Below are 21,673 nucleotides of genomic sequence, written 5' to 3'. Positions count from 1 at the left end.
TTTCTTTTTTTATATATGGCTGATAATTTGAACAACGCATTAGTGACCACTGGGTCGGAGCACTTGCAGTTGAAAGTTTTGTGATCAAAGACAAAAAAAATGCACAATGGTAGCAGTGACGAGGCTTGAACCCATTACCTATGGGTTACAGGCAGGCGTGCTAACTATTTTGCCACAGCGTTATTCAAGGTGTTACGTATTAGGTTTATTCGTCAAAGTTTTCCGCGTTTAATCAACTTCATAGTCGTATACCTAAATTTTCAGTAGCCTGTTTGTTGAAATATTTCAGTTGTGTTTTGAATTACGAAAAAAGAACAATTCGGACGTTTGTTTTGAAGACTGTGGAATGGGTTATAGCGTCCTCGTAAGAGGTGTTCCGTCCGGCATTAGCTTGCATAAGTTTCAAATTTGGCTGAAAATCGAAGTGAAGTCGTTTGAAAGTTTATCAAGAACCGATGATGGCAATTCTTTTAAATTATCTCTGACCGACCAGCAAGGTTTGTAATAATATTTATATATATAGTTGGATGGGAAAGTTGGGACTATTAGTATAAACTATATGTTGTCCAAAAATTTATGGAATATTAAAATAAGTGACGGTTTTGGGTAGATCCGGTGAATCTATAATATCATCAGTGGCGCACTCAGGCGGGAATATGAAAAAAGGTGGCGGGGGCAGGTTCGCGGCCGTGTAATGCATGAGAAAAATGTAGTTATGAATACTGGTTTCGTAATCTCTCCTGAGTGTACCGCTGACTTTCTTACGTTTAGTAATTAACAGCAAACGGTGCCGTGGCGCAGTTGGTTAGCGTGTACTAACTAGACCCCAGCGGCACCGATTTCAAAATAACATTTTACATACGTGGTAACTGGTAAGCTGGCACAAGGTGTATGAAACAGAACACCGGTTATAACGACAGTCGTTTTCCGACCGCGCAACGTAAAGAAAGCTACATTCCCTTATTCATTTCAAAGAAATATATTAAAACGGGGCAATATGGGACACTTCAAAATTCTTGTTTATTTTGATTAATAAATGAATTTATTATTATATTCAATTAACACAAAAACACATTTAATTAATACAAAATAATATTTAACCATTTTTCCCATCCTAGCAAATGAACATGTGTATGAAAACTAATTTGGCAATCCAAAGTTTTGGCTTAATTTCTTTATATTTCCAGAGTCGGATAATATAATTCACAAAACTCTACAGTATAGTTTTGGTGGAGTGAAACACAATATCACCTTTGAAAATGATCACCCCAGCGTTAAAGAAAGAGTTAAAGCACTTTCAAAACCAGTTACCAGAGACTCATACGAAAATGTTCGCCCTAGAACTCCAACGATTCCACCAAAACCTATTGTGAATTTCCCACCCATTTCTGCTCCAACGATTCCACCAAAACCTGTTGTGAATGTTGCATCTATTTCTGCTCATGACTTTCCAACAAGTCCACCAATTCCTTCTCGCGCACATATACCAATCGACTTCCCTAAGCCAAGCCCTCTGCTGTCACCACGCCCTTCAATTCCACCTAAACCTATAAGCAAAAGCAACCCACCTGCCACGAATGAAGGAACGAAATCCAAGGCTGTATCAGGTGTTCCCAATCCTATAAAAAAAGGGAAAGGGTATGCACTAGTTTATTTTGCTCTTTGAATCTATTTCTCCAATCTACAAACATTCTTTTTTTATTGTAGGCCTGTACATTTTGTGAAAAAAAAGTTATTTTCACCGCAACCAAAGAAAACTGATCAAGACGACCCTGTAGATTATACAAATCCAGAATCACAATCAATGGATGCAATCCAAAGCACCTCTAATGCTGGGATGTATGGAAATGCTGAACAGGTATCTGTTAGATTTATATTATAAGTGCTATATATCAAAATATAAGAGCCAGTTCTGCGATGCTTTAAAGATTTTCTTGTATTGGTTGTTGATGAATGTATGTAACCTATTTATTGTAGCATGGTGGGCAACGACAGTCTTTATAGGCAACATGGTTATTCTTTTTCATACACCTCAGGTCCACTAACGAATTACCGCTTGTTTTGCTGAGTGATTATTTTTGATTTTTTTCTTTTTTTCTGTATGGCTGTTAATTTAGACTAGTTCGAACAGTAGCATCAATAATTTAAAATAACTTGTTCCAAAATTAAAATTTATGTGCGATCCTAAAAGTGCATATGCAGTTATCCAACATTTTTAGTTTTTACAACAATTTTCATTTTCTTAGGGAGATGTTGGGACTTTAAATATCCGCCCAGGTCAAATTTATATGGAACCGGTTGAAGGTTAGTGGTGTTATCTCGGCCTGCTGCGAGTAAATGATTAAACGGTATTCAGAAAATTGACCAATGTTTTACCAACCGTTTAATTACATTAGTGTCGCAAATAAAACTGATCAACCTGCTACAAACAACCCACCGTGTACATCACTGTGTTTTAAATGTGTTTACTCAATTGCACAATAACAAAGTAAAAAATCTCACTTACTTCTATTATTCTTTTCTCAACTCATCCAGTATGATAGAATGTACTGTATTTCTGACATGTGGTCATTCCCTGATGAAGTCTTTCCAGATGGCAACTGAAACGAATACCTCTAATACTTTGATTCATTTCCTTCTAAGTCATCTTTTTCATATGATGTTATAGCACTATTGTACACCAGTTACAAGTTCCTATAATTTTGCTAATTAGAGGCCTAAATCTCAACAGCAACCATAAACCAACACATTTTAAAATACAGTTTTTTCTGCAATATGTATTTTGGCTACAGGACCAACACCTGTCTCTACCAAGTTTTTTGAAATTGGATGCCAACTTCATCCAGATGTAATTGAATACATCAAAAAAAGTGATTCCATAAAACTGTCTGGGGCACAGGTCAATTTTATCAAAACAGGGAACCAATACAAACTAAGAATCACAACAAAATTGGTAAAGTATTACACATGATTAAGCTTATTAATTTTTTGTTAAAGCATGGAGACTAAAAGAGCATTTGTTATGTTATGAATATGTACCCAATTCAAGATATTTTAGCGATGTTTAGATAAAATATTTAAATTTATTTTCAGGCAACTGATCAAACATATTTTGAAAATTCGTGTAATGAAATTGCAAGTTCACTTGTATCAAAATATACCCATAAGGAAGTGGAAATGGACCGAAACTTGTTAGAACAAAAGAAAAAACAGATGAAATGGGTGAACAGTGATCTGAACACTTTTAAGCTCGGTTCTGGAAGCGTGAGGGTCTTTTTAAGGTTACTAAATGTGTTTTGTTTTAAACAGAAATGATTATATACACTTCCTAATTGCAGGTTTACCCAGATTTCACCTTCACAACTCCGAGTTGAAATATCTGGTGAAGTAAACGTTGTAAAAATGGTTGTTCAAGAGCTAAACTTTGAATTAAAACAACTGGTCTGTACGCTTAGCTTAACAGATTATAGGTAAGATCCATACACTGTCTTTAAAAAATAAATGATAGATTGAAACGTACCATAGGAAGTGGGAAGAATGTGGATGCATGCAGAAGGTTACAGAGAAATTTCAAAGTTTGGTTTCCATATTTTGTGATAAAGCAACATTGACAGTTCATCTGCATGGACATATGGATGATGTTAAAAGAGCTGAAAATTACATTCATCAATCAATTAAGGTTTAATTATTTTTTATGTTTAAGCTAGTTATAATTTTATATGTTAACATTTTTGGTCCGGCGCCGTGGCGTAGTGGTTAGCGCGCCTGCCTCTAACCCAGAGGTAATGGGTTCAAGGCTCGTCGCTGCTATTATTATGGGCGTATGTGTCAAGAAACTTAACGGCAATTGCTCCAACCCAGTGGTCACTAATGGGTTGTCCAAATTATCAGCCATACATAAAAAAGAGATAAAAATCCCCCAAAAAATAATCATCCACAAAGTAACATACTTGGTAACTCGTAAGCTGGTGCGAGGTGCACACCCGTGTTATAACGACTGTCGTTTTCCGGTCACGCGAGGATAAAGTAAGTTACATTCATTCATACATTCATTTAGGAGTTGCAAGAATGTAACGTTATTCTTGGGACATTTGAGCAGCAATTTCTGTTAGGTTGCCTTAAAAGTGAAGATTATGGTTTGGTACAGCAAACCATTCAAGATTATTTTAAAAAACGTGGAATATTAGGTAATAATCTATGTTTTAAATATACTTATCCAAGTTTCTAAATTTATCTGAAAGATGGACATGTTGTTCAATGGCCTGAATATTTTATACATAGTCTTTTTTTACTTCAAATCCTATTGAACGTGTGTTATTAAACTGCACGAAAGATTAAAACACAAAATACACCAGAAATGATTTTAAACCTTGGTTAAATGGGTCAGCTTTTATCACAATTTTATTTCTTTCATTAACTTCGGCTTGAGCTATTTCAAGACCTTCTTATGTAATATTACACAAAAATTGTGTGTTAAACATTTAATTCATTAAATGCATATTTCTTTTTCACTGAAATTGCTTTATTTTTAGCTTCCCTTCAAGCTGTTGGTACTACCTGCTACCTGTATTATCCTCCGGGGTGTGAGTCAGGCAGTGATGTGTTGAAAGAGCTTTTATCAAGCAAGCAAGAACCTCTACCACAGCAGTTTTATGATGTAGTGATTACACCCCTGTGGAAAGGTTTCACAGTTTCATTAACTCAGAAGCAATATCGCTACTATGTAAAACCTGTGAGTTGACAAACAATTTTTGCTGATGTTGCAACCAGACATATAGTAATGTTTGTCAATTTTGTTGTACCAACGTGGTGATGTTCTTGTTGCTTAAACTATGAAAGATCTTTTTTAATTCGCTAGTGAAACATATTTTACAAGAACAATTTTTTTGAATAAATAAATGTTATTTTTTCTTTAGGGTACTTCTAACTTTCTTATTATTGCTGGATTGAAAGAAAAAATTGAAGAAGGGAGAACATGTGCTCTAAGTTTCTTAGAAAAGAATATCAAAGTGTGCAATACAGTTCCCTGCTCATACCGAGCGGCATCTTTTCTGAAAATATTAGACAAAGAAGCTGCTAAAGAACTTTCTATGGTAAACTGGGATATAACCAACAGCAATGGAGGGGGTATTACAGTTGCTGGTACAAAGTATGATGTTACAAAAGGTATTGTAGCGTATCTTATATTTATTGGTAAACCTTACGTGATCAAACCATATTCCAACTGGCGAACACGTGACAAACACGTCACACACAGGAGTACACACGCGCGTTACAACAACATAAATAATATTAACTGCAGTTGGGGCGCAGAACGCACATTACAGCGCGTTACATGTGGAACACCAAAGAGCGCTACTGTATTTTTACTATTTTCACTATTTTGTAAAATAAAAACTCTTATGTTTCTAATCATTACCAAATATGGTTTGTTCAGCTGAAGCCTGGATTCATAACAGAGTGTCGACCTACGTTCAACCACACGGGTGGCAAGTCCGTAATCGTGGATTTCCAGACTTCTTTCGAGCACCAGAAAACGCACATTTAATTAAACAAGTTCAAGCTCAAACAAATTGCCTTGTGTTAATGGACCATGATGATATTGCAATACAAGCTCAATGTGCAATGGTGATTTCTAACCTTATTTACAAAGAAACTTAGTTAACATAGATTGTTATTTGCCCAATCCTTTAATCCTACATAATTCAGGTGTAGGTATTACATAGATATCACAAAGAACAGTTTGTTTAACTACACTTTATTTTTAAAGAGGTTTAAAAAACTAGTTTTATACAGGCAGGTGCACAAGGCACAAATTCTTCAACAAAAATGGTTATTTCTGGCACCAATGTTACAATCAGTTCAATTAAAGCTGATCTGACACAACATCAGTGTGACGTCATAGTGGTTCCCATCAGCAGTAGCTTGTCCCTGAGTACACAAGGTGTTGCAGGTGCTATAGCAAAAAAAGGTATAAAAAACTATAGATTTAAAGAGTTTCTAAACTTCCAATATGTTATTGATTTAAAATCTTTCCAATAGGTGGAAAAGGAATTGTTAAAACTATGCAAGTTGGCAAAAACTTTCTAGGCACAGGTGGAGAAGTGGTGATCTCTGGACCTGGCAGTATTACAAACTGCAAGAGTATTATTCATGCCGTTGTTCCTGTCAGGTTGTATTTCAGTTATATTTTAAAACTAATTTGTTCCTAATAGATTAATACATAAACAAATAACCGAATAGTAAATAACATAAAAACTTCTCCGCCAGAGTTTTGTAACTGATTGTATAATTTGTGTGTTTGTTTAGTTGGGCACTTCAAGGGTCACAAGACGTACTAAAGTGCTGTGTGCGTAAAGCAATGCAAATGGCAAATCAGCAACAAGCAAAATCTATTGCATTCCCTGCACTATGCTGTGGTCAAGGTGGGGGCAAACCTGAAGATTGTATCTCAATAATGGTTCACGAAATAACTTCATACCTGAGACTTAACAATTCATCCATTGAAGAGGTATTAATATAATGAATTAATATCGAACAGTTTATGAAAAAATATTTAGCGCTGGTCCGATATTAGCTTGATTGCAGTTCTGTGTTTTCTTGGGCAAGTGCTGATAAATAATTTACATTTATTTAACTTGTTACCAAGGTGCACTTGGTGGAACTTAACAGGGACAATGTTTTAAAATGTTTCCACAACGAGGTACTTAGAGTCTGTGTGTCTTCAATTACACAACCCACAAACCAAGCATCGAACCAATGTACCATACAACAAATCACCGTAATAGTGAAAGACATCACTCAGCAAAAAGTAAGTAGAAACAATTACAACTTAAAACCTCAGTTATGATTTAGTTATATTCCATGTAATTCGTGTTTTGTTTCAACTCATCGTAATCACCAAATAAATAAAAATGCTAAAATATAGAAAATAATGTTTTACGCTACCCCATATATTCACAAGCATGAAGCTACCATTGTGTATGTGTACTTCGACAAAAACTTACCGGAAATTGCTTCGACCCAGTGTCATTAATGGGCTGTTTAAATTAGTAGTCATACAGTAAAAAATTTAAGAACTCGCAAAGTTAATATGTGGACCTCGTAAACGGGTACGGGGTCTATGAAACAGAACCCTGTTGTATAACGACTGTCATTGCCTCGTAATGCCTGAGTAAATGTCTGTTTTAATTATGAATAAACTAAATAGTATTAAAGAACATTTACCTATTTTCTGGTTACATTTTCCAGGCCGATGTAATAGTGAACAGTACAACATCTTTTGCAGTAAACAGTGTTGATGGTTCCGCTCTTTCCAGAGCCATTCGTGATGCTGCTGGCAAGAAACTTCAGGTATTTCTTATGATGTAAATTATAAAAACATACTGTACACTCAAAAATCAAGACCAATCCGATTTAAATAACAGACTGGCGTTACCATTTAGGTGAAGTATATCTGTCTTTTATTATACAATTGAATTATACAATTGACTTGATTTTTCCTGTTAAATTTTCGTAGCACCAGATCCACATTGTAACACTTATTATTACTAAAAGCATATTGAATAATTATTTATTTCAGTGGTGTTTTATATAGATTGCCCCGCATTTTAATTTCACACAATAGGGCATTTACATGATGCACACATTGGTTAGAAATTGTTTCAATTGCATTTTAAATTGTATATATTTATTTGTTTTATCTTCCCTTATCATGGCCTATTTATTTTTATTATCATATAAACTGTTTACTATAATTAAACTATTGGTATAGGTTGAGTGCAATGCCATTCCACCAGCATCGAAATGCACTTGGGGAGTGGTGGCAACAAAGGGTTATGATTTGCCTTGCAAGAACATATATCATGCAATGATTGCTGGTTGGGACTTCAGTGATGAAAACACAAGCAGATCCCATCTGAAACGAGTTGTGGCCAAGAGCTTAGAAATGGCAACAAAAGATGGACATACAAGCATTGCATTTCCCCCTATTGGTTGTGGAGGTTTCAACATTCCACCATATGTACTGGCAGAGGTTATTCAAGAAGAAGTTTATGCAATAGGCAGCAGTTCATCTCTGCAGAACATATACATTGTTGTGCACCCTTCACAACCTGAGCTTACAAAGGTACACCAATTTTTCTTTTATAGCATCTAGGTTCAAGGCTTGAAACTGCTACCATTGTGTGCGTACGTGTCCTTAGATGAGTTAATGGCTGCAAACATGGATTGTTATTGGTTTCCATATACTATATATACATATATTTATATATATAATCACCCACCAAGATAATATGTGGTAACCCACATGCGGGGATGAATTTTGTAAAGCAGAACACTTTAGAACAAGATACATTCATTCATAAAAAGTATTTTATAATGTTGTATGATTTTATTTCACATCTAGGTATTTGAACAGAAGTTGAACAAAAGTTCCGGCAATGTTTCTCAAATTTATGGAAATCTTAATGTTGAAGTTTGTTGTGGCAGTATTGAAGAACAACATGATGATGTGATCATAAACAGTGTTACCACATCTATGGATCTAATGAAATCAGGTAGGTAAACTGTACTGCATGACTATCACTATTATTAGTAGAAGGGTGGGTATGGAGAGATAATATACAACAAATGAGAAGTAAATACAATTAAAATTTGTAAAGTGTTTGATATGCTTTGTTACATATATAGTGTTCCACTATCTAGTTCCAACATTGAAAGACTGAACTTGGACTCTTAGTTAGTTATAGTATATAGTTAGTCGAGCTCATCAAGTTAAGCCCGTGGTTATGAATTATGATGCAATCATGTAATACAATACATAGATATTAAATACTTCATGATATATGATAGCATGAATATAAACAATGAGCATGAACACTACAACATACAGGTAAACTTTCCCAGTCGATGGCTATAAAAGGTGGTTTTGTGATAAAGCGTCAGTTCCATGACATGAAGCGAAAGTATGCAAGTCCAACCATCAGAGTAACAGATGGTGGCAACCTTCCTTGTGATGTTATTATCCATGGTGCAACCAGTAAACTTGGTATCCAACAGTTGGTGATAGAGTCTCTAAAAATTGCTGAGGAAATGAGAAAATCTACTGTTGCTATTCCAGCACTAGGCACTGGTAAGCACAATTTAATTTCATAGTTACATTAATCATATGCATTTCATAATTGTAATATTTGTTTGTAAAAATATGCATAATATCCACATTGTACTATATATATTTTTTGTGTGTTAAAAACCAACATAAAACTTTCACACTGCAGGTGCAATGGGAAAACCACCACTGGAGTGTGCAAAATTAATTAAACAGGGCATTATTAAATTTGCTCGGAAAAACCCAGTTCATGTTAAAAATGTAAAAGTGGTGGTGTTTCAAAACAATATGGTAGCAGAGTTCAGAAGTAACTTACTTTTAAATTCAAGTGTAGCTCCTTCAACAACTAGCAGTGAGGTTGTTACTTTCTACTTTTGTGGTTTATCCCAAGCTGATGTAGATCATGTAAGTGGCTAAGACTAGACATAATGGTATGTCAGTATTAACTTTGAACTTGGTACTCTTCTTAGTGAAAAGATTTATAAACTCTTAATATTTTGACCCCAAACCATTAATGTAGATATGTTTGCAATCAACATGGTAAAGGAAAGGTCTTTAAATTTTACATTAGGTCACCATATTCATAGGGCATTTCTTTATTTAAATGGCCCTCTGGTGCTACAGCCTTTTGATTTTAAAAAGTTTCCTGCCTTTGATTACTTTTAAATACAGTCATTAACACAACCAAATATAACACATATAACAAATACAAATATAACACGTCTAATATAACTTTGTTACATATATTTAAAATTTCCTAAAATTAACTTCAAAAACCCCAGGCACCAGAAATATCGAACCATGTACTTTTGTTGTATGCATTTCGGGAATTTTCTATAATATCTTTTGCGCCAGTGTTTCCCATAAAATATAACCTCAATATCACTTAAATATGCGACCAATCAAATATTCGATCGAACCGACTTCCAAAACATGACTACAGGGCACATTAGTAGTTCAGTTAGTTGCAAAGTGAGAAATTAAATGTGTTATGTACTCTTATTTGTCTTTTTATATAAACTTTAGTTCCTTTTTTAATTTATGAACTTAAAAAATTCTAGGCTAAAGGGAAGTTAGAAGACGTGATAAGAAAAGAGGAAGAAGTAAATAACATTGCCAATCCCTGTATTTTAAAACTAGATGCTGAGTTTGAAAAAGATATTATTTTGTTGAATCAGAAAAATGTGGAAGTTAATATTAACAAGAGGTGAATGAAACTTTCTCTAGTGTTATTGCTGTAATGTTTTAATTGTAAATTTATATAATAGTGTAGCAGTTGAGTGTGCATCAAGCACAGATTTCATATAATAATTTATCCATAATTTACTTAATGCATAAAGATTGAATATTAAACAGCTGTGTTGCGCACCTATTACATCTGGCGTAACTCTGCTTATGACACATTTTGTGTTTTTTTTCTGCAAAACAGGAAACTATATGCCCAGTCCGCTCGTTTGGCGAACAGATGCCACTTTTTTAGTGTAAAAAGTTCTTTCCTGTTACTGCTTTCGCACAAGTGTTTTATGCTAGAAATGCCCTCCTATTTTATGTGTTGAAGGGGCAGTAAGAGCTTTCTTATACTCTTGCTGTCCTGACGTTTGTCCCCAGCCTGGTGCCACTTGTTTGTTTGATTAAAAAACTGTGTTGTCACCATAGCGTTATGAAGTCTATATGTTGAGATGGGTACGACTGCTGAACTGGTTCCTGCATCCCCCAAAATAGCATTGTTTCTAAATCATAAAAGTATATAAAAAATAGCTTGGTATTAGCTATTATAACTATAATTTCTTATGCTGTTTTGTCCATACAGTTTTATTTTGTTTAAATTTTTTAACACTAAATTTTACATCTTAGAAACTATTTACTATAAAATCTACTGTTTAATTATAATTACTAATGTTCTTACACCTGCTGACAGCAAAGGCATAGTTGAAGTACGTGGGGTTGCCAAGTTTTCAAGAAAAGCTTCCATTGATGTCCAGAATATTCTGGGAGAATCTACACAAGCTGAAACTCTAAGAGAGCAAGTTCAGTGGCTGTATTGTTTGCAGGGAAGCAATTCATTTGAAAAATTTGGATTAAGACATAACATGCAGCTGGAAAAATCTTTCAAAGTAAGACATGTTATACTGCATATACTGCAAATTTCAATGTACATTTGTTTGTTCATACAGAATGACAATAATGGGAAACTAACTGTTTCTGGCTTATCCATTGACTTCAGTTCAGAGACGGGTCAGTTAAACAACTCTGCGATTCAGATTTTTAGAAAGGATCTTCAAAAAAGTACATTTTACTTGCATAATCTGCTAAAATTTATGTTTGATATTCAAGTACCAACCAATACATTAATTTAGATTTTCCAAACACTTGGGCACCAATGAAAAGAGGTAAAAACTATGCAACTCCAAAAGTTTCCGAAAGCAGTCAAGAATATAAGGATGTCAAGCAAAAGTTTATAACCACTGGGACTCCAATAAAGGCAGTGCAGCAAGTAGGTTGTTAATTTTTTTGGTACGAAAATATAATCCACAGTTTCTCATTGTCAAGTATACCGGAGTTCTCAGTAATGCAGAGTTTTGTAAGATTATGATTCTAAAGTTCTTACAACGTGCAACACTTGTATCTAGACCCGTAAGCAACGACTTTTATTTTCAAACACACACAGTCTTATTTGAAAAGAATATAACATTAATACAAACACCATTTGTGAAACACATACACCTGTAATACATTGTAAAACATTTTTCTCCAATTAAATGTAAGTCGGTTTTTACTTTAGGTGTGTTTTAACAACTGTTGTTTTGTCGCTAAATCCTGTCATTTTGTTTAAAATATTTTTAAATCTTTGCTACCGTAATCAAAAAAACATTGCTATTATTATTATGGTTATTGTATTTTTTCAGTTGCTAAGAATACAGAACTGTTCACAGTATGGGCAGTTTCAATCAAAGAGAGATGAAGTTATGAGTGAACTGAAGGCAAACGGACTTCCTTACCCGCCAACCAGGGAATTGTTTCATGGAACTACTAGTGATATTACTGAAAAAATTTGCAGAGAGGGATTTAACAGGAGTTATGCTGGAGAAAACGGTTTGAAACAGGGTTAAAATATTATCTGGATGTTAGCTAGTTTATGTTAATAATTTCATTTGTTTTTAATAATTTCATTTGTATTCTTGATTTATTCAAACCAAACAGTTTAGGCAGTTAATTGCCACAATACTAAGACTTATACATAACAGGGATAAGGTTTGGGAAAGGAATGTATTTTGCCGTAAAGTCATCATATTGCCACGAAAGAAACTTTGCAATGCCTGATAATAACAATGTACGAAGAATGTTTCTTGTTGAAGTAGCAACAGGTGAATATGCACCAAAACCTGGAAATGAAAGCATGATCACACCCCCAGTCAGAAACCCCTCAAGCAAAACTGATTCATACCACAGCGTTGTTGATAACCCACAGTCACCAGAGATCTTTGTAGTGTTTAAGGATGCTTGTGCATATCCACACTATCTATTGACCTACACCTAATGTGTGTATGTGTTTCCACTTGTTATGCAATTATACTAGGTACTTTTATGTTATTGCCAAATGATACGAATTAGGACAAAATATGACAAAACTTACTTTAATTGTTTATATAATCGATTTGATAATGCGTGCGCTACCATATATTTAGACATGTAAATTCCTATTCTGATCTGTGTTCATAAAAATATATATTTGCTTTAAGTAAGATACATTTGTTCATTAAAAACTTGTTTTCACCTTTACTTTTATCATTAGGTTTACATTCAAATATTAGCAATTCATTTAAATTTCTTATAGTAGGTTTAAATGTTACACAACATAAAATAGCCTACCTTAAGCGACAAAACATTTTTAATTTCAAAGAAACTGTTTGCTTATTCTCCAATTTTTTAATAGTTTAGAAAACCTTCCAATAAAGAATCCCCGAGATAAATTTTATGCGTACAATATTTACAGTAATTCATTAGAATATTTAAATCTTTAGAAAATTAAAAAAAAAACTTTTAATAATAGGATAAAATAAGGGAAAAAAACGCTCTAACCGGTAGAAAATCATAGTGGAGATCCAATCTTTAGCTAAATAGGGATGGCCCTTACTGGTAAGGTAATCCGAACTGTTGTTTATTCCAATCTAAAATAAGTGTTAAGATAAACGTTGGTATAAACAAAAGAGTGATATAACATGAAATGATATGATATGACGTTATTCTGCGACCTTGGAATTCTATACAACTCTCCGTTGAAAACGTCCCAGGTTTACACGTTGAAACTGTAGTTTTCGATATTAGGTAAATGTGTAAGTCTGATCCTTGTCTTTGCTCTATCTTTTTTTCGCAAATAGCAATGCGCTATCTTTTTTTGCAAAATAGACTCTGCAGATGATAAAATTAAATGGTACAAAAGTGTATTTTGACGGTACCGGACCTTATTTCACCAGTCTTGAACAATATTTAGCACGACTTACTGCGCAAGCGCGGACCAACATCCGGGATCAAGTTGTACATGACACCGACGTATGTAATGTCAACGCGCAATTATACTCTTCAATTGTGTTATTTTATTAACATATATTTGCGTGTATTTGATGTTCTTTGAGCAAACATTCGGTAAGTGGTATTGTGCAGTGAAATATTTACTTACCTCGATAACGCGGAGGGGTTGAAATATTCGGTGGATACCACCATTCTTTGTGCTGACAGTGAGTTTTTTTTTGATAAAACCAATTGACGTAGGGCATAGGCCACAACCTCACACAAAAGTAATTGCAAGTTCAGATAGCAGGCGGAGTGGTAGCGAAACTATAGACACAGAAGGGGCATGATATCGACCGAGTGTCTATACAAAAGACGACAATGCAGTTTTAGGTGAAGGTTATTGTGTAAACCATTTAGTTTTCAAAAAATTATTTTTGATTTAAAATAAGCATCTTACTATTATGCCTTTTTCATTCATTGAAAAATATTATATTCGTTTATCTCCCAATTTTGTTACTTAACAACAACTATTGCGTTTGTCACGCAGTTTATTTGACTGTGAAAATACTTTTAAATAATACTAAACATTTATTTTCATCTCCTATCAAATGAATACCCATAAAAGACGATTTTAAAAAATATTCCATTTTACCCCATTTCTCACCTTACCCCATCTTACTAGAATCTGATGTTTGTTTTGAAGACTGTGGAATGGGTTATAGCGTCCTCGTAAGAGGTGTTCCTACCGGCATTAGCTTGCATAAGTTTCAAATTTGGCTGAAAAGCGAAGTGAAGTCTTTTGAAAGTTTGTCCAAAGCCTATGAAATTAATGCACTTAACTTATCGCTGACAAATCAACAAGGTGTGTATCTGTGTGTGTAATACATGCATTTGTGTATAGCGCCTCTTAAACTGCGTTGTTTCCCAGAGTCGAATGATATAATTCACAAAACTCTACAGTATAGTTTCGGTGGAGTGGAACACAATATCACCTTTGAAAAATCAACCCCCACAATTCCGCCAAAACCCGACCCTTATCTTTCTTCACCCATTCCCACCCAAGACCTTGTAACAGATCCACCCGGTCGCCCTAATATACATTCGACAAATAAAAGTCCGGAATGCGACAAGTCGACCTATACACATACGTCAGCAATGCAACCCGAAAATGACGTTCCCAACACTGCGACAAACAGAAATCTGGTAAGCACGTTTTAGCATATTGTGTGGTTTAGTCTCTGTTAGCACATATAAGATAACCAAAACAAGGTGTACCTTTTGACTACTTTCTACTTCATTAGCTAATGTAAAAATATGGTTCTGTGGGGCAAAATGGGATACTGTTAGCAGCTAAATCCCATAAATGCTTCCTGATCGCGTTTTAAACAATAACAACGTTTTTCAGTGCCGCGGGGCCACGTTCATATATTAGTGAAAATGTTTTTTTTGTTTACTACCAAATAAACAATAAAAGCGATTAGAAACATGTCGCGTCTTACCCCACCCCACTTCTTAAGCACATCAGCTATCTTTATAGGGAGATTTCAAGCATTATCAGCGGAGGCCAGATCTAATTTATTCGCAAGCGAACGAAGGTCAGTATTGCAGCTCTATAAACAAAGATTTATTGAGCACGTTATTAACCAAGCTTATATTTCCTTTTTCTCGAACAGTTCCATAGGCTATACTCATGAATTTTAGAAATATTGATCCGACTTAAAACCGCATATTTTTCTATAATGAACAACTGTTTCCTGTTTGATCCAAAGCGGCACGTTCCAAAATACATTTATCCCTAATTAATTGATTGCCAATATTTATACCAGAGCATAGACTTATAAATCAAAGTGTATAAAATTGTCTAAATGATCATATAGCTTACAAGCCAAGTAATTTTTACACGTCAGGAAACACAACAAACAGAGCAGTAACCAGCAGTGCCTTTTGATTATATTTACTTCACAGCGCAAAAATAGTTAAAAAAAGATTAATAAGCGCTCCAATCCCTTATTAAAATGAAATAATGTTACTGGCACCGATAAAGCCATACACCAAACAGGTTGAAATATATACTAGGGTGTTTATTCAGGCAATAATACAGAAAACTATTTTTTTGTATAATACATGTTTACGCAGTAACTTTTAAAATGACATTGTAGTTGTTTTCATGTCCTTTCATTAGAGCTATGCTCTATTGTATTGCGCAAATTATTATTGTGAAATTTAATGCAGTTCAAGCTCTTGGTTTAATTGCACTGAAGATTAAATATTTACCAAAACTGATACACATGAAAAATAAACATATTAATTGACTTGGCGGCGTTTATTACCACCATGTTGCAATCACCTGTTATCTTTGTTTCATAATATCGGTAATTCAGTCTGTGTTCAGTTAAGTATGTAAATATCAGCAAACATACCTTATTCTGTGGATGACCCCGTTGACCTACCTCCCGTGCAACAAGGTTCGAAGTACAGTGTGTAGTGTAGGATGAAGTTGCTAAACAATACCTGTTACCCTAAATTTTGAAGGGTGGATGGCATCTAAAAAGCCTAAAACTTTGGTTCCCAAATTACCACACATTGCAAGTTAAAGGTATTTATTGCAAAACTTATATAAAAAAGTGTATAGAAAATATATTAGAAATTCAGTCACATGTACTCGGAGATAAGTTATGAAAAGTCGCCTGTGCAAAATATATTAAAGCAGTAACCAATTTGTTGCAAATTATTTATCAATTGAAATTTTAGCTAACTCTCATACAAAAACATACTGTAGGTATAATGTCAAAAACTGGATATCCCTGATACTCACTGTATAATTTATTTTGCGAAAAATGTTCATGTCGAAAATTAACTTTCAAAATACGCGAAGAAGTATTGCATCATCATATTTTCCATAACCTTACCATTCCCGATTAAATTAAATCTGTATATAAATATAAATAAATTAACGAAAATATTTTTTTTTACTCCTTGTTTGATTATTGATTTTACAGATGTGGTCATGATATTGAATAAATATGAAGTTGAGGTTGTAAGATTTTGGCAAACATCCCAACAACTGCCATGTATTTGGTAACTACTAAACAAAAATTAACTCGCATATAGGTTTTGTTTTACACTGAGGCTAGTATGCAGAAAGTGTCTATTTGAACTATGACAGCTCAATGTATTTGAATTGTGACCTAAAGTTGCCAAAAAAACACTTTATACCAAGTTACTTTGAAAAATACCAATTCGCCACGCCGTCAGAAACTTCAGTGACCAGTTTCGTTGTTTGTTTTCTTTGCTATAATCAATGAACAAAAAAACTTTAACTATACTTTCTGCAAACCGGTTAAGTCGTTGCTATGACAAGAAAACTTAATCATTGATCAAAGTTACAGTTTCTGCATACCACTCTCCAAACATCTGACCTTAAACAACCGTAAATGTAGCATACTTCATGTTTTCATGCTGACACACAACAAATAACAAAATCAAATAAATTTTTTAAGTCATTTTTACTAAGAAACATAATATAAATATGTTACTCCAGGGTAAAGTATGAAGTCCATGATGTTTCTTCTGATAAAAGAGTTCAAAAAATCAACTTACCAAAAGAAAATGTGGTGGGGTTCATGCAGGAATTTCAATCTCTACATAATGAAGCGAACAATAAAACTGTACATCAATTTTTGAATGTCCCTGAAAGTTCAGAAATTATTAAGAGTCAAATAAAATCATTGAATAATTCATGCAGAACAGCTCACTGTGCTTTTTATTACAATGCACCATGCTTGGTGGTTATAATGGGAACAGATGATTCTTTGTTGGATCATTGTCACAGACAACTACTCAAGTCAAGTCAACCAATCACAAAATCAAACTTCGGTCAACATGTTGATGTTCAGGTTCTGTCTACTGTCAAAGGTGTGTTTCATGCAATTTTTTTTTAATTTTTCAAATCAATGGCTTGGAAGTGTGTTAAATAAAGATATTATCTGCACCTTCTTTCCTGTGAAAGATGTGTTAGCTAATAACATTATAACAAGAAATAGCCATTGGTTAACATTAGTGTACCAAAAAATAACTTATATGTCATAAGATGATGAATCCAGCTCAGTGAAACAAGCAAAACATGAACCACAAAATCTGAGTGATAAACCCAGGTCATTAAAGTTGCATGAAGTTTTGGGAAAAGAATACACTGACACCATTACCATGAACAAAGATGTATATACCAACATAGAACTCTACAGGGCCAAAGATATTAAGGAGATATGGTAAATATTTGTAATATAGCATTGCATGTTTCACTGTATATAATAGGCTATACATGATGTTGCAGTCCGGCGCTGTAGCAAAGTGGGTTAGCGCGTCTGCCTCTAACCCAGAGGTAAGGGTTCAAGGCTTGTCGTTGCTATCATTTTCGGCGTATGTGTCCTTGGGCAAGACAATTAATGGCAATTGCTCCAACCCAGTGGTCACTAATGGATTGTACAATTTATCAGCCAAACATAAAAAAAAATCACCCACAAAGCAACATACTTGATAACTTGTAAACTGGCGCGAGGTGTTCTGTGTTATACCGTCTGTCGTTTTGTGGCCTTGTGAGGATAAAGTAAGTTACATTCATTCATTCAGTAAAAGGCACCAAATCAAGATCAAAACAAGGGTAGCTGATCAAGATAATTTATACATTGACTTCATCCTTTCTGGAAGCAGCGACAAAATTTCTAAAGCTATTAAAGAATTTCAAATGTTAGACCAAGATGCAACGGTGCAAATGAAGCCAGTTAATAAAAGGACAATTAGTGTTGTGGAAACTGACAAAACGGGTTTGGGAATCAAAGAACAAGTTATCATGCTTTCAGATGACAAAAAAACTTTAAGAGGTAATGTATGTATTACTAAAATAGCTGGAATAAGAATTATATCATGTGTAAAAGCAACTACATCAAAATCACTTTTCTCAGAAACTCATAATTACACTGAAGTTTACAAGTTTATGACTAAAGTTGGCATTAGTGTATCAGTTGGTCATGGCAACATAGCACTTCAAGATGTAGATGCAATTGTCAGCGATTCAAACCCACATATTATGAGGGCGGAGATCGCTGGAGCTATATTTCAAAAAGGGGGTCCGGACTTCATTCAACTTTGTCGAGAAGCTGTAAAACTTCGTTATTTTCGACCATTAACCGTTGGTGAAGTGATTTCTGTCAAGGCAACTGGAGGTCTGCAGTGCAAAAGGTAATTAGTGGTGTTTTGAATGATTTCTTGATGCCGCTATCATTGTGGACATTTGTCTCATTGGGCAAGAAACTTAGTAGTAGTTGTTCTACGCCAATCAACCCTAATGGGTTGTCTAAGTTGTCCACTTTATGAATAAAATATAAACACCCACAAAGTTCTGTACGTAGTAACAGCTATGAGTATAAAAAAGAACAACCGTCTTATATCTTTTTACGTTTCCTAACCGTGTAAGGATAAATAAATGAGGTATTTATTCATTTTTTTGGTGACTTAATAACCTGTATATTATACTTTTACAGAGTTTTGCATGTAGTTGTACCACAGTGGAAAACGTACTCAGACAAACAAGAAGCCTACAAATTGCTTGAAGATGGCTTATTATCAGTTTTAAAGGAATCTGACCAATGTCGAGCAACGACACTTGCTCTGCCTCTTGTAGCTACTGGTATGAAACAATGTGTCTTTGGAATTATATATTTTTTAAATTAAAAAGACAAAAGAGCTTTTGCTAAATTAAACTAAACATTCAATTTTAGTAGAAGTAAAGCTTAAAAAATATGTAAAATAGCAGACATTACATCTGTTACCACCCTTTCTGCAGTGCTCACAACTTATGTCTTGTCCTCTTATCCTTCACATGCCCAACCATATCGCAGTCGAACATACATGTACACAGAAATTCTAGGTCTTGTTTAAATAAATGATACTTTATTTATTGTCGCGTGGCAGGGCAGCAAATTATCGGCATCAATATCAAACATGGTACCATTCAGTTATGGTGCAAGCGCCCTAACCACTGAGTCACAGCGCATGACATGCCAAAAAACTTTGAATTTATTGTGCTTTTGCTTTGTGACATGTGAATGCTTTTCATGGGTCTACAAATAAACCACAGGGATTAAAATGCTGCACACATTTTTCATTTCTCCAGACTAATTATAAACCACTGCAACATTTCATGTTCATGCAAATCTTGTGCTTTTTTATTTTGTGAAGTTTTCTGCATTACTTTATTATTGTCTGACTTGCCCAAACCTCAATGCATTGTGTTTTTCAGGAATTTATGGACCACTCAATGTTTTTGTACATGCAATAAGCAAAGCATTGGTAATTTTCGAGACCACGTATAAACCTATACTCACTTCCATCAGAATTCTCTCAAGTAACCATTCAATTGTAAATGAGTTGGCCTTCATCTTTTCCTCTGCAGGGGGCAAACTGTATTCTTTATGTCTTGGTAAGAATATTTTATTTTTTTTCTTTAAGTTCACTATGGAATCTTTGTATTCAGATTCATCTAGTCTTAGTAGGAATAAACAGCCACTGGAAGTTGTGTACGGTCGTCGCAACAGCCACCAACACCACACTGTTCAGAGATCAGAATCTTGCATCCAAAAGTGTAATCATCAAAGTAAGCTAAACCAATTCCGGCGCCGTGGTATAGTGGTTAGCGCGCCTGCCTGTAACCCAGAGGTAATGGGTTCAAGGCTCGATGCTGCTACCATTGTGTGGCGTATGTGTCCTTGGGCAAGACACTTAACGGCAATGCTCCAACCCAGTGTCACTTATGGGTTAACCAAATTATCAGCCACACATAAGAAATCCCTCAAAATACAATTACCCGCAAAGTAACATACTTAGTAACTCTTAAGGTGGCACAAGGTGTATGAAACGTAACATTCGTGTTTAACGACTGTCGTTTTCCGGCCACGCAAGGATAAAGCAAGTTACATTCATTCATTCATTCACCAGGCACGCAAATCCACCCAAGCACAACAGAGGCTGCAGCAACAAATAGACCGACTCCAGGAAGACAAACAACAATCTTATCGTCGGTTGGCGGAGGTAAACCAAAGTACTGACATATTTTAGAACATTTTTTATAACGGTTTCGTTCCCCGATCGAAGAGAGAGAAACAAAGTTTATGTTGTAGATTATAGTACTGTGGGGTAAATTGGATACCATCGAAATATATATTATGTCCCATATTTTCCAATCGTGTTTTAACATTTTTTTAACAAATAACAACGTCGTTTTAGAGTCGTTATTGGACTACGGTTATATATTTTATAAATATTTTGAGTTTACTACCAAATTTGACGATAAAACAAAATGAAAATATGGACAATATTACTCCAATGTAGTATGCCATGTTATATGGTATATTTGTTTAAATGGGACAGTTTTTGTAACGTTTTTCTCTTTCGTGTTGAAGTTTCAGTTTTCCGCAATTTTAATTGGCTGTTTTTTGTTAACAAAGAAAGCATTTAAAGTAAGTCAGGCAGAATAATAATACGAACTGTACAATTATGGCTGCTTAGAATAAAGTGGATTGTTGGATCGAAGCAACCTTTCTTTTTTTGTTTTCATTAAAAGCATCGCAGATACGTTCAGTCGAAATATCAACACATTAAAATATAGTAGGGAGTGGAATAGGGGACACCTTTTCCTTGTATGTTCTCGCCCGATTAAGCAGTAAATAAAAACATTGAAGTATTTATAAAACCTTATCTTCACGACTCCAATATACCGTTTTAATTGTCTAAAACACTATCAGGATATTTGGATATTATTATGGTAAAAGTAAATGTCTGCCCCCCACCCTACTATACCTTCATAGACAAGCTTTTATTTTCCATTTTAGATTGCATAAGGTGGAACGGCCAACCTTTAACCTATAGTTTTAATGCGTTTTTGTAGTTTTTCGTAACACTGTAGTTTTTTACATTCATTTCTGTCTTGACGTTGTTTTATAATTTTTGTTTTCTTACATTTAGAAGGAAATTTATGTTATTTTTATTACAATAGAA

The 21,673-nt window shown here is 34.5% G+C and overlaps 2 protein-coding genes across 2 annotated transcripts in view; both read left to right on the top strand.

Annotated features, from left to right (window-relative positions):
* LOC100178233 (poly [ADP-ribose] polymerase 14-like) lies at positions 1-13,080 on the top strand. Its single transcript, XM_018815794.2, has 27 exons — positions 1-497; positions 1,188-1,638; positions 1,708-1,858; positions 2,247-2,304; positions 2,793-2,953; positions 3,094-3,281; positions 3,339-3,470; positions 3,526-3,679; positions 4,058-4,187; positions 4,533-4,732; positions 4,917-5,166; positions 5,438-5,628; positions 5,797-5,971; positions 6,043-6,172; positions 6,310-6,511; positions 6,650-6,811; positions 7,252-7,353; positions 7,775-8,128; positions 8,408-8,558; positions 8,894-9,133; positions 9,279-9,514; positions 10,171-10,316; positions 11,028-11,223; positions 11,284-11,395; positions 11,467-11,603; positions 12,016-12,202; positions 12,355-13,080. Exons 1-27 carry the CDS (start codon positions 347-349, stop codon positions 12,645-12,647), a joined length of 5,040 nt encoding a protein of 1,679 aa, XP_018671339.1. The 5' UTR covers positions 1-346; the 3' UTR covers positions 12,648-13,080.
* A 197-nt stretch (positions 13,081-13,277) lies between these two features.
* The window catches only part of LOC100175925, a gene marked incomplete in the record, with an annotated part of 9,492 nt that continues 1,096 nt past the window's right edge, over positions 13,278-21,673 (top strand). The window contains 12 exon segments of the mRNA XM_018815819.2: positions 13,278-13,753; positions 14,304-14,483; positions 14,550-14,824; positions 15,159-15,216; positions 16,621-16,699; positions 17,163-17,536; positions 17,712-17,889; positions 18,251-18,501; positions 18,583-18,859; positions 19,162-19,307; positions 19,920-20,099; positions 20,154-20,261. Of these exon segments, the coding sequence (XP_018671364.2) occupies positions 13,732-13,753; positions 14,304-14,483; positions 14,550-14,824; positions 15,159-15,216; positions 16,621-16,699; positions 17,163-17,536; positions 17,712-17,889; positions 18,251-18,501; positions 18,583-18,859; positions 19,162-19,307; positions 19,920-20,099; positions 20,154-20,261 (2,128 nt within the window).

The sequence above is a fragment of the Ciona intestinalis genome, unplaced genomic scaffold (genome assembly GCF_000224145.3).
Source record: "Ciona intestinalis unplaced genomic scaffold, KH HT000103.2, whole genome shotgun sequence".
NCBI lineage: Eukaryota > Metazoa > Chordata > Ascidiacea > Phlebobranchia > Cionidae > Ciona > Ciona intestinalis.
This window is presented reverse-complemented; position numbering and strand designations above follow the sequence as displayed.

What these genes read in the sequence shown, in the direction of transcription:
- LOC100178233 (XM_018815794.2), top strand. Translation starts at nt 347, where the DNA reads ATGGGTTATAGCGTCCTCGTAAGAGGTGTTCCGTCCGGCATTAGCTTG. An exon ending in CATGCCGTTGTTCCTGTCAG is followed by an intron (nt 6,173 to 6,309) that starts GTTGTATTTCAG and finishes GTGTTTGTTTAG; the next exon opens with TTGGGCACTTCAAGGGTCAC. An exon ending in GAGTTATGCTGGAGAAAACG is followed by an intron (nt 12,203 to 12,354) that starts GTTTGAAACAGG and finishes TATACATAACAG; the next exon opens with GGATAAGGTTTGGGAAAGGA.